General features: G+C 37.1%; 1 protein-coding gene across 3 annotated transcripts in view; it reads left to right on the forward strand.

Annotated features, from left to right (window-relative positions):
• Nucleotides 1–13,981, forward strand: part of TBC1D22A (TBC1 domain family member 22A) — a 169,509-nt gene that overhangs the window by 92,664 nt on the left and 62,864 nt on the right. For all 3 annotated transcript variants that reach the window (XM_062638358.1, XM_062638355.1, XM_062638357.1), the window contains exon 11: nucleotides 3,742–3,869. In XM_062638358.1, the coding sequence (XP_062494342.1) occupies nucleotides 3,742–3,869 (128 nt within the window). The remainder of the gene's footprint in view (nucleotides 1–3,741; nucleotides 3,870–13,981) is intronic.

The following is a 13,981-nucleotide window of genomic DNA, read 5'->3' on the forward strand; positions in this document are numbered from 1 at the left end:
ACATTAGGAAGCATTTATTTACTGAGAGAGTGGTCAAACTGCAGAAGAGGCTTCCTAGAGAGCTTGTCAATGCCCCATGCATGTCAGTGTTTCAGAGGCATTTGAACAATGCCCTTAACATTAGCTTTAGCTTTTGGTCAGGCCTGGAGTGGTCATGCAGTTGTGCTATGTGATCATGGTAGGTCCCTTCCAATTGCAACTGTTCTGTTGTATTCTAACTGCTTAGAAGTAGAAACATGCAAGGTCTCTGTGTGGAAAATGAAAATACAGAGGTTTCTGAAGCGTATACTGTCTTCAAAATGTGGTCTTTAACATATAAACTGCCCTGTTTCATTTTTAAGCCTATTTGTTTAAGGTTGCAAACCTTAAAGCATGATTACCACATCTGTCTTCTTTCCAGTAACTTTTCAAGCTGAGGGCTTGCTTCATCAGCATTACACAGAGGGAGAAAAGTCTCCACTGTGCAGAATTCTATGACTCTTCTAAAGCTTATTTGCTGATTAGTAAGAAAAAAAGAAAAGGTACCCAGATTAGCAATGCTGCTGAGGAAGGGCTCAGAACTAGCCTTCATATTATCTGTTGTCTCTGTCCCAGCTGGGGCAGCTGATGAGTTTTGCAGAAAGCCCGGGAAAGAAGGGTATGAAGGTGATGGGAGGATGTTAGGTTTGTAGAGGAAGGAAGAAGATTAGTCGTAGGTTGTTAAGACTGGAAGGCTGAGGCTATTATGGGTAGTGGAAAATTCATCACAAAGTCCTCATGTAATTTTAGAAATACTGACAATGGGTACACACAATATACAGTGGTAATGCTGTAGTACTGCTCTTGTACACATAATGACAGAGGAGAGGGATTATCCAGGGCTTGATGAGATCACTTCAAATAGCACAAGATCATTACCTCTCCACCCTCATTCTCTGCCTTTTCATATCCCATAGTAGCAGTTCAGTCTACTGTATAGCAGAAGTATCAAATCAGCTGGTATTATACATAGAAATGAATCATTTAATGATTCACATATCTTTATATATAGTTACAACTTTAAAGAGTTCCCAAGAGAGGTAACAGATAGTTTTAAGATATGCACATAGTTTTATATGGTTGGCTATATTGATATTACAGAAGGCTATGACTTTAGGAGCATAAATACCAGGTCTCCTGAAGAGGGCTTTAGCCACAAATTGCTAGAGGCTGAGAAGTGCCATGAAGAAATGCCAATGCTTTATACTTTCCCATGAGTATTTGTTTGCAGACACGACGCAGATGGAATGTTGTGATAGGCGGGCTTTCAGTATAAAGTGTTGTGACTGGTCTTTCTTTTTAAAAAGCTCGCTGTTCATTGTTTTTAAAATCTAAAAAATTTCTACTTCTTGCTTCCATATTGAACCAAGTGTATCATATTGGCTGACACTTTCATATGGCCACAAAATACATCTTGAGTAAAAAGTGATTTGAGTAACTTCAGTCTATATTATAATTTAGTACAATTTAACTTCTACTGCCTGAATCTTTAGGTCATGTTTCCTATAACAGTGCAACCATACTCTTGGGATTAATTTTTTTGTTCACTTAGTATTTTAGTGCCTTTTTAGATCTTTCTGAGAAATGTGAATTTTTCAAGATCAGCATTTATGCATTGATTTAGCTGATAATCCACCTCTGTCGATGTGGATAAAAAATAGCTTGGGTAGCTGTCCTGGGTTCAGCAGTAGCAGTCATGTTTCTCTTTCTTGGTAGCTGGTGCAGTGCAGTGTTTTGACTTTCAGCCTGGGAACAGAGCTGATAGCGATGTTTTGGTTTGGCCAAGGACTTTGTGAGCCTCATGCTCTGCCAGGGAGGAGGGGAAGCCAGGAGGAAGCAGAGACAGGACACCTGACCCAAGCTAGCCAAAGAGGTATTCCATACCACAGCACGTCATGCCCAGGAGGTAACTGGGAGTTACCCGGAAGGGCTGGGAGACTGCAGGGTTGGAGGAGGTATCGGTTGGTGCTTGGTCAGGCTGGGGGGGGCGAGTTATCGGTCGGCTGGTGGTGAGATGTCGTATTCTCTTCCCTTGTTATTTCCTTTATCATTGTTATCATTGGTGGTAGCAGCAGTGATTTGTGTTATACCTTAGTTGCTAAACTGTTCTTAACTCAACCCGTGGGAGTTGCATTCTTTTCGATTCTCCTCTCCGTCCCTCTGGGAGTAGGGGGAGGGAAAGAAGGGGGGGAGTGAGTGAACGAGTTATTTGACTGGGTTTAAACCACAACAGTAGCAAAATCTCCCAAGATTGTATCTGTATAAAGAAAGACATTAGGAATATCTTTCTTAGGCTTTAACCAGACTTCTTGTCAAAAATATATATAAAATAAGGCACTATCTTGTCTGTAGTATTTGTCATTTACACCATGCTAACATCATACTCAAGCCTGTTAGCTAAAACATGTTAGCAGAATGTCTGTGATCCGTTATAGAGGAAATTCTGCTAAATACATAAGAGAAATGAGGGGATTAGTTCTGTTAGCTCTAGTAGTAACCCATGCAAGTGATTATCACAGCCTTCAAATAGTAAACGCGCTTCAATAAATACAGTGTGTAGGAGTATTGCTTTAGAAACCATTGATTTGTACTGTTTTTTTATTTCTATTTATTTGTTAGACTAAGAATCACGGAATCATAGAATAGTTAGGGTTGGAAAGGACCTTAAGATCATCTAGTTCCACCCCACTGCCGTGGGCAGGGACATGTCGCACTAAACCATGTCACCCAAGACTCTGCCCAACCTGGGCTTAAACGCCGCCAGGGATGGAGCATTCACAACTTCCCTGGGCAACCCATTCCAGTGCCTCACCACCCTTACAGTAAAGAATTTCTTCCTTATATCCAATCTAAACTTCCCCTCTTTAAGTTTTAACCCATTACCCCTTGTCCTATCACTACAGTCCCTAATGAAGACTCCCTCCTTAGCACCCTTGTAGGCCCCCTTCAGATACTGGAAGGCTGCTATGAGGTCTCCACGCAGCCTTCTCTTCTCCAGGCTGAACAGGCTCAACTTTCTCAGCCTGTACTCATACGGGAGGTGCTCCAGTCCCCTGATCATCCTTGTGGCCCTCCTCTGGACTTGTTCCAACAGTTCCATGTCCTTTTTACGTTGAGGACACTAGAACTGCACACAATACTCCAAGTGAGGTCTCATGAGAGCAGAATAGAAATTATGTAAATTACAAATTACTTAAATTTGTTCACATTATTCTCACCTATTTTTGTCTCAAGTGAATGCAACCTTTACATGCACTTCCCTTGTATTTCTTTGCCTTGTTATTTAATATTGTCTTCTTTTTATTACCAGCAGTTTATTTTTGGAAGCTATTATGTTACTTGCAAACCTTGTTTCTTGTAGACTTGCCCCAAATAATTTGTAGCCTAAGAAATTAAGTGAGGATATATGTACCAAATCATTTCACTTTTAAACTTTGTTTATTCTTTGTACTATGTTTTAAAGCTCTTAGTTTAATCTTTTCTTAAGATAGCACCACTGAGAGCAGTTGTTTAAGCTATCAAGAGGCAGAAAAATAAATCCAATGTAGTGTTTAATTACTTGCTTATATTTTGTGGATTTTCATACAGTTGTAAGAGTTTGCATGCACCAGCACATTTGATTTGCTTGAGAATGGAAGAGTGTTTTATTTTTTCAGGCAGTGCCTTTGATAGTTACGGACTACAGAAAAGTTGCAGTAAAATATCTGTTTATTCTTTCTTCAGAACAAGTTCATAGGCACTTGGATCAGCATGAGGTGAAATACTTGCAATTTGCATTCCGTTGGATGAATAACTTGCTGATGAGAGAAGTCCCTTTACGGTGTACCATCAGGTTATGGGACACATACCAAGTAAGTACTATTTCAAACCTCCATAACTCTGGTAATGAGTTCTGGACATGCCAGTATGCTTGTGTGTGTTTTTTCTTGAACCTTTAGTTTTGGTATCATCTGAGAATCATCATAAGAAGTGAAAAAGCCTTCAGTGATCGTTAATAATTAGAAATATATAATGTCTTCACTTTTTGTCCTTCAAAACCAAACACTTGATGTTGTGATAGTTTATATTACTAAAATGAATGCTCACTCAAAGCATGGGTTAATGTTGATAGTCTCTTTTGTCTCTTCAGAGAAGTAAAACATTGAATTGTGCTTAATCGATGCCCTTCATTGATTCTGAGTTCCAGTCTTCTTACTGCCTGTCTGCTTAACTACTCAATCCAATACTAGCTTCCAGTCTCCAGTTCCCAACATTCATCCTCCCATCATGTCTTCTGTCTTATTGTCTGTCTAGACTAAGCTTGTTATGTTACTGACCTCTAGTTGAGGTAATTATTTTTCCTCAATAATTCCTTGCTTGACTGTCAAGTTAAGGAATTGATATCAGAAAAAACTATACCCATTCTTTTTTCTGTGACTTGACACTCCACTAGCTTCTGGTTGGAATTTTTGACTATGTATTTAAACAATATATCTTCTGCTGCCTTTAACATTGAAGTTAATGAAAAATAAATAAATGAAGAAAAATAAAAATATTTTAAATTCCATAAAAATTTTCAACTGAATTAGTTTAGTAAATATGAGAATAATTCATTATTTGTCTTGTAAAGACGTGTAACATCTTTAAATATAAGTGTCTTCACATCTATTCATTATGTAGCAAAGTTTAGTAAGTTGCATACACTTTAATCCCAGATTGTTCACTTAGACATTCTATACAGACCTCTCAGAGGGTTAAGAATTTGCTTGCTATTCATTTGATGAATCCAGTTGGTTGTTTTGGTGTGTGTTTTGTAGAATGGTATCCAAACCTGATAAGAAAATGTTCAGAAATGTTAAGAATGATCTACCACTTCTACTGTTAGTGTGTCCTAGGAGGTGGTATTCTTGCATGTTTTATTTGGTTGTTCATCTTCAACAAATTTCTGAACTGAATTTGAATATTGCTTCCATCTGGAGTCCTTTTACCTCCTTTGTTTCATTTTAATATCTGTTATTCATTTTAATATCTGTTATTACCTTGCATTTTTTTCCAGTGGAAAATATTTATTCTTTATATGATTTTTCCGAGAAACTGAAAAAAATGAGCTATTTAAGATGTTTTAGTGTAGCTAGTTTCTTTCATTTTGAATAATTTTTGTTGCTGTTGGTGCAACATTTCTAACTCCTGAAGGTTTTTTATCATGCTAACACTAGCACTGCATTTGGTACTTGATCATTAGTCTCACCAAAGTGCTAAAATTGTGTGAAAGCTCTTCCTTGGTACAGGTAACCATCTTTATATGCCCAAGAAATAGCTGGCTTTGCCAAAACTTCACTTGGAATGCTTCAGTGAGCTATGATGTTAATGTTGATAATATAATGTTGATAATGTTGATAATATAATAATGTTGATGATAATGTTGAAAAACTTCTTTTGAAGACCAAGCACGTGGATACTTTCTCAAGCTAACTGTTGTCATGCTGAAAAGAGTCCTTCAAGTTCAGTCTGATCTTTTTCACCATAATAAGTGGTTCTGAATGTTTCATTCTGATTTTTAGCAAATTTTGCTATATTACAATAGTTGTCTGTAGTATTTAAAAGCTTAAAACTTACTTATTCACATGGGATTTCCATGTATGTTTTCAATGAAGGTTTCTTATACCTAAATACATGACGGGGATTCTTATAGCTAGAGTGGGATTATTTTTGTATATTAAACATGCTTAAGGAGTAGTTCTCTGTTTTGACTCAGCAGGTGCAGCAGTTCTGTACTGTTTTCTTGGTTCAGTTACTCAGCAGACTCGGGAGTTCTCACACTACTGTAAACAGAAATATCTTTAACTGCTGTATAAGTTCACAAAGAAGGTGAACTAATCATGTTGCAATGTAACGTTATCCATGGCAGGGACTACAGGTATCCGTACACTGCTGATACGAGGGGTTTTGCTCAGGCTTTACCTTCTGGCTCTTGGGAAGGAATGGGACATTTTGCAAAGCACTGATACAGGCAGCTCTAAGCCCAGTACACAGCATGATTTGGCAATGCCAGAAGAGAGGGTAGGAAGGACAGTCAGATTTCTTTATGTGGAAGGAATGGGAAGACAGGCAGGACTGTCAGATTCCTTCATGTCTGCGCCAAGGGTGCATTCTGGCTCCCCCATTTCCTGAAGAAATCCAGGGTGATGGTGGATGGCTTCCCTCCCCATCCAAGGATTAGAGTGCAGTGGCCTCTCTTTGAAGAGAAGACCCTGCTGCTGATGTTTTCGCAGAAAAAAATGTTTTTTGTCTCCTTTGTCTTCCTCTCTCCCCATCAAAGCTGAAATAATGCCTGGTCTTGCTGAGCTGCATATTTTCCTCTGTTTGCAGTGGAAAGATAAATACTGTGCTGTCTCCAGCTTAAATTCCCGATTGGTCATTCTCAGAACAGGCCCCACTTTCTCACGAACCGCAACAGGGAGTTTTCAAGGGAATGACAGCACACTTAAATATTCTGCTGTTATACGTTTCCTAGTGTGATAGGTAACTGTTTGTTCTCTGGAGTTGTTAGAACTGCATTCTGTCTCTCAAAATTTGTTGCAGTTCTTCCATTGCCTTCACTGAGAATAGGATTGGACACTTAAATGACATCCACCTCTGTCTCTGCATGCAAGATAGCAAAGGTACTCTGGCTGTTGTCCTCTTTTCTGTCTAGATTAATTTAGGATTCATCAGTCATTTGTTAGGCTCTGTGAAGTACATCATTGGACGTATAATCCGAAATACCTGCACTTGAGCTAGTCAGAGTTGAGGGGATGAGAAACTTGGAAGGATTCCCAAATCCTCACTTCAGTAAATACTCTGGTATTCTGTAACTGTATCTATGAAATCCACTAAAATATATCACTGTCTTCTGTGGCAGGATTTTGTAAAGTAGAAAAATTGCAGACATTATGCATCATGCTTACAAAGGATATGTTGTGAGAGTTTCTTAAACATAAATATTTAGTTTGGTTTATTCTTTAACTTTAATTGCATTTTAATGAGATCAAATTATCCCACTTTTTCACCTTATTCGGGCTTTGCTTTCGTTAGGTTTTGTTTTTCTAAAAAAAGATAAATGCTGTAAATACCTTGTAAATTCTTTCAAAATAGAAATCGCTGTTAAGTCATGCCCAAGACAGTCAAATTTTAAATCTGTAGAACTGATTAATACGAATGTTCAAATGTGAAAGATTCCACAAACCAAAAAATCGTGCAACATAAACCCTCAGGTTTATCTTTTTATTATCTCTTGCCTTTTTATCTTATATTTTGTCATGTTTTTTTGGCATAATGTATTGGTAAAAGGAGGTAGCATGATGGCTGAATTATTCAGGATACATAATGTTTAACGTATTTCTACAGACTTATGAAATGCAAGTTAGTTTTGTATTTCTTCTAGTGTTTCATTTTAACTATCAGTAGTTTTAAACTGCTTAAATACTGAGTACAAAACTACATTGGATTTCTGGGGAGTTTGGAGTTGGAAGGAAATCTTCAACGATGCCATCAAATCATAACATGGTGGTATACTGACTGCCGTTTTAAATAGAAGAATTATTTTCATTGGCACATCAGTAGTTAGTTTTGTTTACTTTTCCTGTAGAATGGACTGCATGTATTTTTCATTACAGTGTTTTCCTGCTGATCTGATGTTCTTACATAAATTACATTTTTGTGCTGTCTTTTGTGCAATGATCTCTCTGTGTAAGTAACTCGCTTGTAGTACATAATTTGCAGAAGAGACACTGACACAGTTCCTTAGCTAAAAACTTGCTCAGGGAAAAAAAGAAAATGAAAAATGAAAAAAAAATAAGAGCCCCTATGTGTATTAGTTTTCAGTTTTAAGTACACGGTAGCAAGTGCCACATGAATTTTTCAAGTGTTCAGCCTAATATGTTCTCCTGCCAGGAAGCCTTTTTGTTTAAGTACCACTTAGCTGAGTGCTGTATTGCCAGCTCACCATAAACTGGTATGGTTGAAATGAGTCACATACTCGGACTTCTTGTATACACTGCCAAACAGGCAGGTGAGATAGGTACTGTTTGCAGTCCCCTGGTGCTCCTACTTTACAGCTTTACCCTGTTCTTGTGTGAGAAAAACTTTACCAGGATATCTTAGGGCTTACCATGGAAAATAAATGCAAATTAAAGCATATAATCCTACCATACAAAATGCAAAAGAGTTACAAAGGTATAGGAAAAAGCAAATAAAAACAATGTTAGAATTTGACGATACTGTTGAGTTGATTTACTGTCTCACTGTTGAAATAGGTGTTTCTACTTGTTCCTGTTATTCCCTGCTCTTTGGCACAGTTTTCTTCAGATTAGCCCAGTGAGGGGGTTGATGAGTACCACAGCCAGTGCAAGGGAGAGAGGATGGGATAGCAGAGCTGTGAATTGAACCCTAGTGTTAAATCAGAATGATGATAGCTTATTTGCCATCTTTTTTAAAGAAGAATTTCTTTCTTGCTATATAGTACATTTCTCAGGTTGCATCTGTTAGACAAACTTCAACAGAAAGCACCCACTGCTGGTGGAATTGCTTCCTGAAGTCCTCCAGGTGGGTCCAGAAAAATATGTTTTTCCTCCTTAAAATTTAATTTTTCATCCAGGAGACTGAGGCTTCTTTTGCTCAAACTAAACATTATTTTATTTTTCTGGAGAATGTAAGTGTGTCTTCATTAGACTGAGTTTTATCACATGTACTTGATCAGCCATATATATCTTTTCCTTCTTCAAGAAGAGATGAAGTTTCTTTTCCCTTTCTTTGACTTAGTGTTCATTTTTATTTTAAGGTAGCTCATGTTTGACCTCATGTACTCAATTGACCAATGTGGTAACAGACATCTTTGTTTCCCATTTATTGGTTGGTATAATTTACGTAGCCCATTACTACTTTTTAATCAAGTGGATTTTGTTTAAAAGTAGACATCTACTATTATATTTTAATAAATAATATTGATATGATTTTCCAGAAATGCTGAGAATGAAGAAACCTTATTAAAGCTCATGAAGAACAGCACAAGCAGAGTTTTTCTCTCTATACCAATGGAAAACCAGAGGTCTAGCTCTAGTGACATACTAAAACAAAATGTTGGTTACAAGAATTGTAACACCGCTACTTCCTGCCAAAAAAAGACAAAAAAAGTAAAGACAGGAAAGAAGGTTACATGTAATAATATTATTTGTCTGACCAGCAGTTGCTGAAATTTAGGAAATGTTAAAACATGCAGTTACAGAGGTTTTTTTTGTGTGTTTCCACTTTTTGCATAGACTCAGAGATTTTGATTCCCTGAACAGGAGAATGATTTAAGTCTCTGTCCCAGCCAAACTAGGGCAGTATTTCAGTTTTTCTGTAGAGTTATATTGTATTTATTAAAAAAAACCCCAAACAATTAAATTTGAAACAGGAGTGCATTTCTCAACAGACACTGGAAAATGTATACAAAAAAGATATTATTACTACTCTGGTCTCAATCAAAGCTTTAAGCCACCTGGGACAAAAGACTCAAAATACGTCTACTGAAAGCAGATTTAATTTTTCATGGTCAAGAATACCTTTTATGTCAGCTCTAATATCTCTTTTCCATATTGAGTCCATGGTATTAAGTAGACAATTCTCATCCTTTTCTCCAGCAGGAGCATAAACCTCTCACTGTCCCAGTGGTCTCGTCTTTTTTTTTTTTTTTTTTTGACTATAAAGTTCCTTGAAACAGGTTGGGGTAAGTGGACAACAACAGACATTTAGAGTGAAAGCAGAGTGGGGAAGATGTATACTGTCCCATCTTCTATTACTCAGAAGCCTTATTGTATTTCTATACTTTTGCTTTTAAATGTCCATTGAGTATTATTAAATATGTATCTAATTGTTTTAAAATATACTGTGTATAACATCCTGTGGCAGTGATTTTTTGCAGTTTCTTTATGCTGTGTGAAAAGAAATTCTCCTTTAGCAAAAGATTCTTCTGAAGTCACATCATCTTCTTTCTTTGATTATGAGAAATTGCGTCAAATCATTCTTTATTCACTCTTTTGAAACATCACCTGTTTCAAAACTGTGTTCTGTCTCTGTATGCAGTCACTCCGTTTCCAAGCTGAAAGTATCTGTACTTAGGGAAACCATTTCGTGCACTTTTTGTGTTTATCTTTCTTCTCTGTAATCTGTATAGTTTTACTCTACATTTTATTGCTGCCATATACTAAATGGAAACTTCAAGAGATGAGCATGCCATAGATTCATAGAGTGAGGTGAAATTATTTTCTGTTTCTTTATTTCTGTATTTATAATTTTTCATGCCTATTCTGTTAAATGAGTGCTTTCAGGTAACTGTTCATAGTTAGTCTAGCTGTCTTGGTGGTCAATGTCAAGGACAGCATCAGGTGTGTATGCTTTGCAGTGTTTTTCCCTCTGTGTATATAACCAGACTGAATTTCATTTGCCATCTTATTATTCAGTGACACTACAGCTTTCTGCAACTTTTTGCAGCCAGCCCAATTTTTCATCAGCAAAACCTATCCTGAATAATTTTGCATCCCTACCAAACTATTCCTTTCAAGACTGCTTAGTAATTTAGCGAGCAACACAGATTCTATTGTTGGTTTTGTCCTTTTAATTCATTAACACTTTCTCTTTTTTTTCAACAGCAACTTAATTTTAGAGTCTTGCTTAGCCACCTTGTTAATATATCTGGGCACTGAATATTTTATATCCAGTTACATGTGGGTAGGAGCATGTCTTTAAGCTATCTAGGCATTTGTCAATTTGATAGAAACTGGCCAGTGTTTCTGGAAGAGGGGAGACAGTCATAGTGGGATATAACCTTTCCTGCCCAGACATAAAATGTGAAAGTTTATTTTTTGTAGGAAATAAAGGTAAAAATACTGTGTGACTTGGTGGTTACTCTTCTTGTCCACCTGCCCTATACCATGTGAGAAACGAGCTCCTGGATTTAAAATTAGCATCTGCCTCTGGAGCCTGTAGTCAGGTCATGCCTCTCCCTTTGATTCTGTCACTTCTTGTTTTCTCTTGGGGATTTTTATTTTAGCTTCCTACCTGAGAGCTGGAATTCACCATCCTGCTGTCTACTGAGCCCAGCCTTGATCTCGCCCACTTTCACTGTTATTCAGGAACACCTTTTCCATTGTTTTCTTTAAAAGTAAATCTAAAAGTATGATTTAAATCAGATTTAGTTCTTGGACCTTAGGAAGATGTGAACACATGAGAGAAGGACTTTTACTTGCAAGACTGGCAATCTAAGCATATTCCTATTAACATAAAACATCCTTATTCTAACTCTGCCTTTCTTTGGAAGTTTCTAGATCCTATTGTGTTCAGCAAGTCAGTATTTTCCCTTATGTCAGTAGATTCCTGGTACATAAAGCTTCTCTTCAACTTGAGCAATCAAAAAGTTTATATTTTTTCGAATCTTTGTCAGGCAACTGACTGTCATCACCTCCTACCACATGGATAGTTATCTTCTGGGATAACTTTGTTGCCAAGGCAACCTCCCATTGACAAGAGTTGCGCTCATTAGGACTTTATTGTGGCAGGCAATTATATTTCAGTGGTATAGCACTGAAGCCAGTGACCTCTTATTGTTTATCTTGTGCTAACCGCAATATCTGAAATAACCAGAGAGCTGAAAGAAAAGATGATAGAACAAGAACTAGACTGATTTCTGTTGAACTATATATCTAATATTATGTACAGACTTTAATGTGCATAAGTATTGTGTGCACAATGGAGAAAAAACGGGTTTCTTTAATAGTAATTCAGCATTTCAGTCAAATCTTAAAATATACTCATTCACATTTATATAAGCTCTGAGGTTTTCTTCTGGAAAAGAAGAACTCCAAATGCTCTTTGTAGAATAATAACAATGTTTGTATATGATTAGTACTATTTTGCTGATCGTCCAGCTCTAGTTTGTTAGTTTTCTTATTTATTTTACAGTTTCTTATTGAGAGGCAGGGTTCCCAAAGTCCCAGTGAAAGCAGAGTAAACAGCTCCTGATTTTGAGGTGGACCACAGTCTTAAACAGAGCAGTATGCACATTCAGATGCCAAGCTGTTGTCTGCAGTAACATATCCTCATCTCCCCCATCCTTATATTTTTTGCCTTGAAAAGCTTAAAAAAATTAATAGTTCCATCATCCATCAAATAAAATCAGCTTTACTCCTATGCCAGCCCTAATAGGGATCTTAGCCATATTTATTTTCACATTTAGTCCTGGCCTTGCAGGAAAAGTCAAACTTGGCACTTTCTGTATCTCTCCTCAAATTCTGTGGTACAGAATAGCAGGTTGTTGGCCATGAGAGATGCATGTCGGGTTACTTCTTGGGAGTAAATGCTGTTGTAGTGGTTACCTGAACTTCAAGAAATACGCAATAGCAGATATAAAACTGACAGAAGCTGCCTGTATGAGATGCTTAACTATGACTCCCTATAAAAGCTGAAGTTACCATCTGTCACAAATGCATGCCTTTGAATGGTTTTCCTTATTACTCACCAGTACGTGGGAGTTTCTGGGTTTAGAAGTTTGTTGGATCTGTAACTCCACAGTTTCTAGTTTCTGCCCTTCCTACCTATGCACTTACTGTGAACAGTGGAGGTGGGATTTAGTTTGAGATAAAAATGAAATAATATAAATGTCTTACTGTAGGTTTGTGTGTATGTATTGCTGTGTCAGTTTTCTAAGCTTCCATGATAGCTGGCAGAGACTTGGGAAATAGAGGAGCCTAGAGAGAGATTAAGTGTAGTTTAAAGTCAGCTGTGAACTGAGGACCTTTTTAGGCTTCATTGACCATATTGACTATATCTTCATTACCTATGTAGTTTAAGTACACAGAATGCTCATAGACACACAGATTTAGAAATCTTAATCTCAAAATGGAAGCTCTGCAAGTTTCTATAAAAAGTGAATTGAAATTCCTTTCATAGTGTTTAAAAGGACTTTTGTGAAATTCTGGGCTGCTAGATCAATTTTTTAAAGTAAGTGGATTTCAAATATGTTTGCATATTGCCAATTTTAGTCCTTTTTTTTGTTTCTGGTAGCTTTCATGGATATGAGGGAGAATTCTATATGTGGGAAATAAAAGAAGCTGTGCTATTTTATGAGGTAGGTATTTAGACATGCAAAGCCCAGACAAAATCAAAACTCAGTGATATGCATAGGGAAGCCTGTGGGTTTTTCTAGGTTCAAGTTCTTAAGACAGTTTCCAATACTGCTGAAATAGATGGTAATTTTTCTGTAGCTAAATGGAAGTCGATTGTGAATATAGAGGGGATGAGATGAAGTACTTTCTCTTATGCTTAACTCAAAGAATGTGAATAATCCCATTGGCTTCACTGGAGCAACTCATGAATTCAGTAAATTAAGCATGTCCTGTAAAATGCTTTATTGATCAGGATCTTGATGCATTATTCTGTAGGATAATAGAATGTTAGATAATCTAGAAAATGGTTTGTTCTGCTTCTTCACTTCTTTGAAGTAGTCAGTTTTTCTAAAAGAAGGGTTTATTAAAGTTAATATTATTCTTAAAGTCTAAAGTCTGAAAGAGGATCATGATGCTATACAAGAAGAGAAAAAGGGAAGTTTCTCATATCCGTATGTTCTTTCATTTTGTGCACCTTTTAGATTCCGTACACATCAGACTTTTGTAGCACTTTTTGGTAATCTCAAAGGAGCAGGGGTGTGGAGTCTGTGTAATTCACAATTCCCAGGAGAAGGAGCCAGAGCCTAGCACAAATTTTCCAGGACATCTCTGCAAAGCAAGAAAGGGCTGCTCCTCCTTCCCTCGGAGCCCTTCCTCACAGAGCTTCACTTATGTGTCTTAAGAGACAAAGCTGCAAGTTCAAGGTGTTCAGTTTAGTATTTTAAAACCGGAGTCTACTTCTCTTCTCAGCACCTGTTGCTAGTTGCACTGGTTATTGGTGTTTTTAGAAGCTAACACTAACAAGA

The sequence above is a fragment of the Pezoporus occidentalis genome, unplaced genomic scaffold (genome assembly GCF_034315485.1).
Source record: "Pezoporus occidentalis ecotype Australia unplaced genomic scaffold, CSIRO_AGI_Poc_V1 ctg56, whole genome shotgun sequence".
NCBI lineage: Eukaryota > Metazoa > Chordata > Aves > Psittaciformes > Psittacidae > Pezoporus > Pezoporus occidentalis.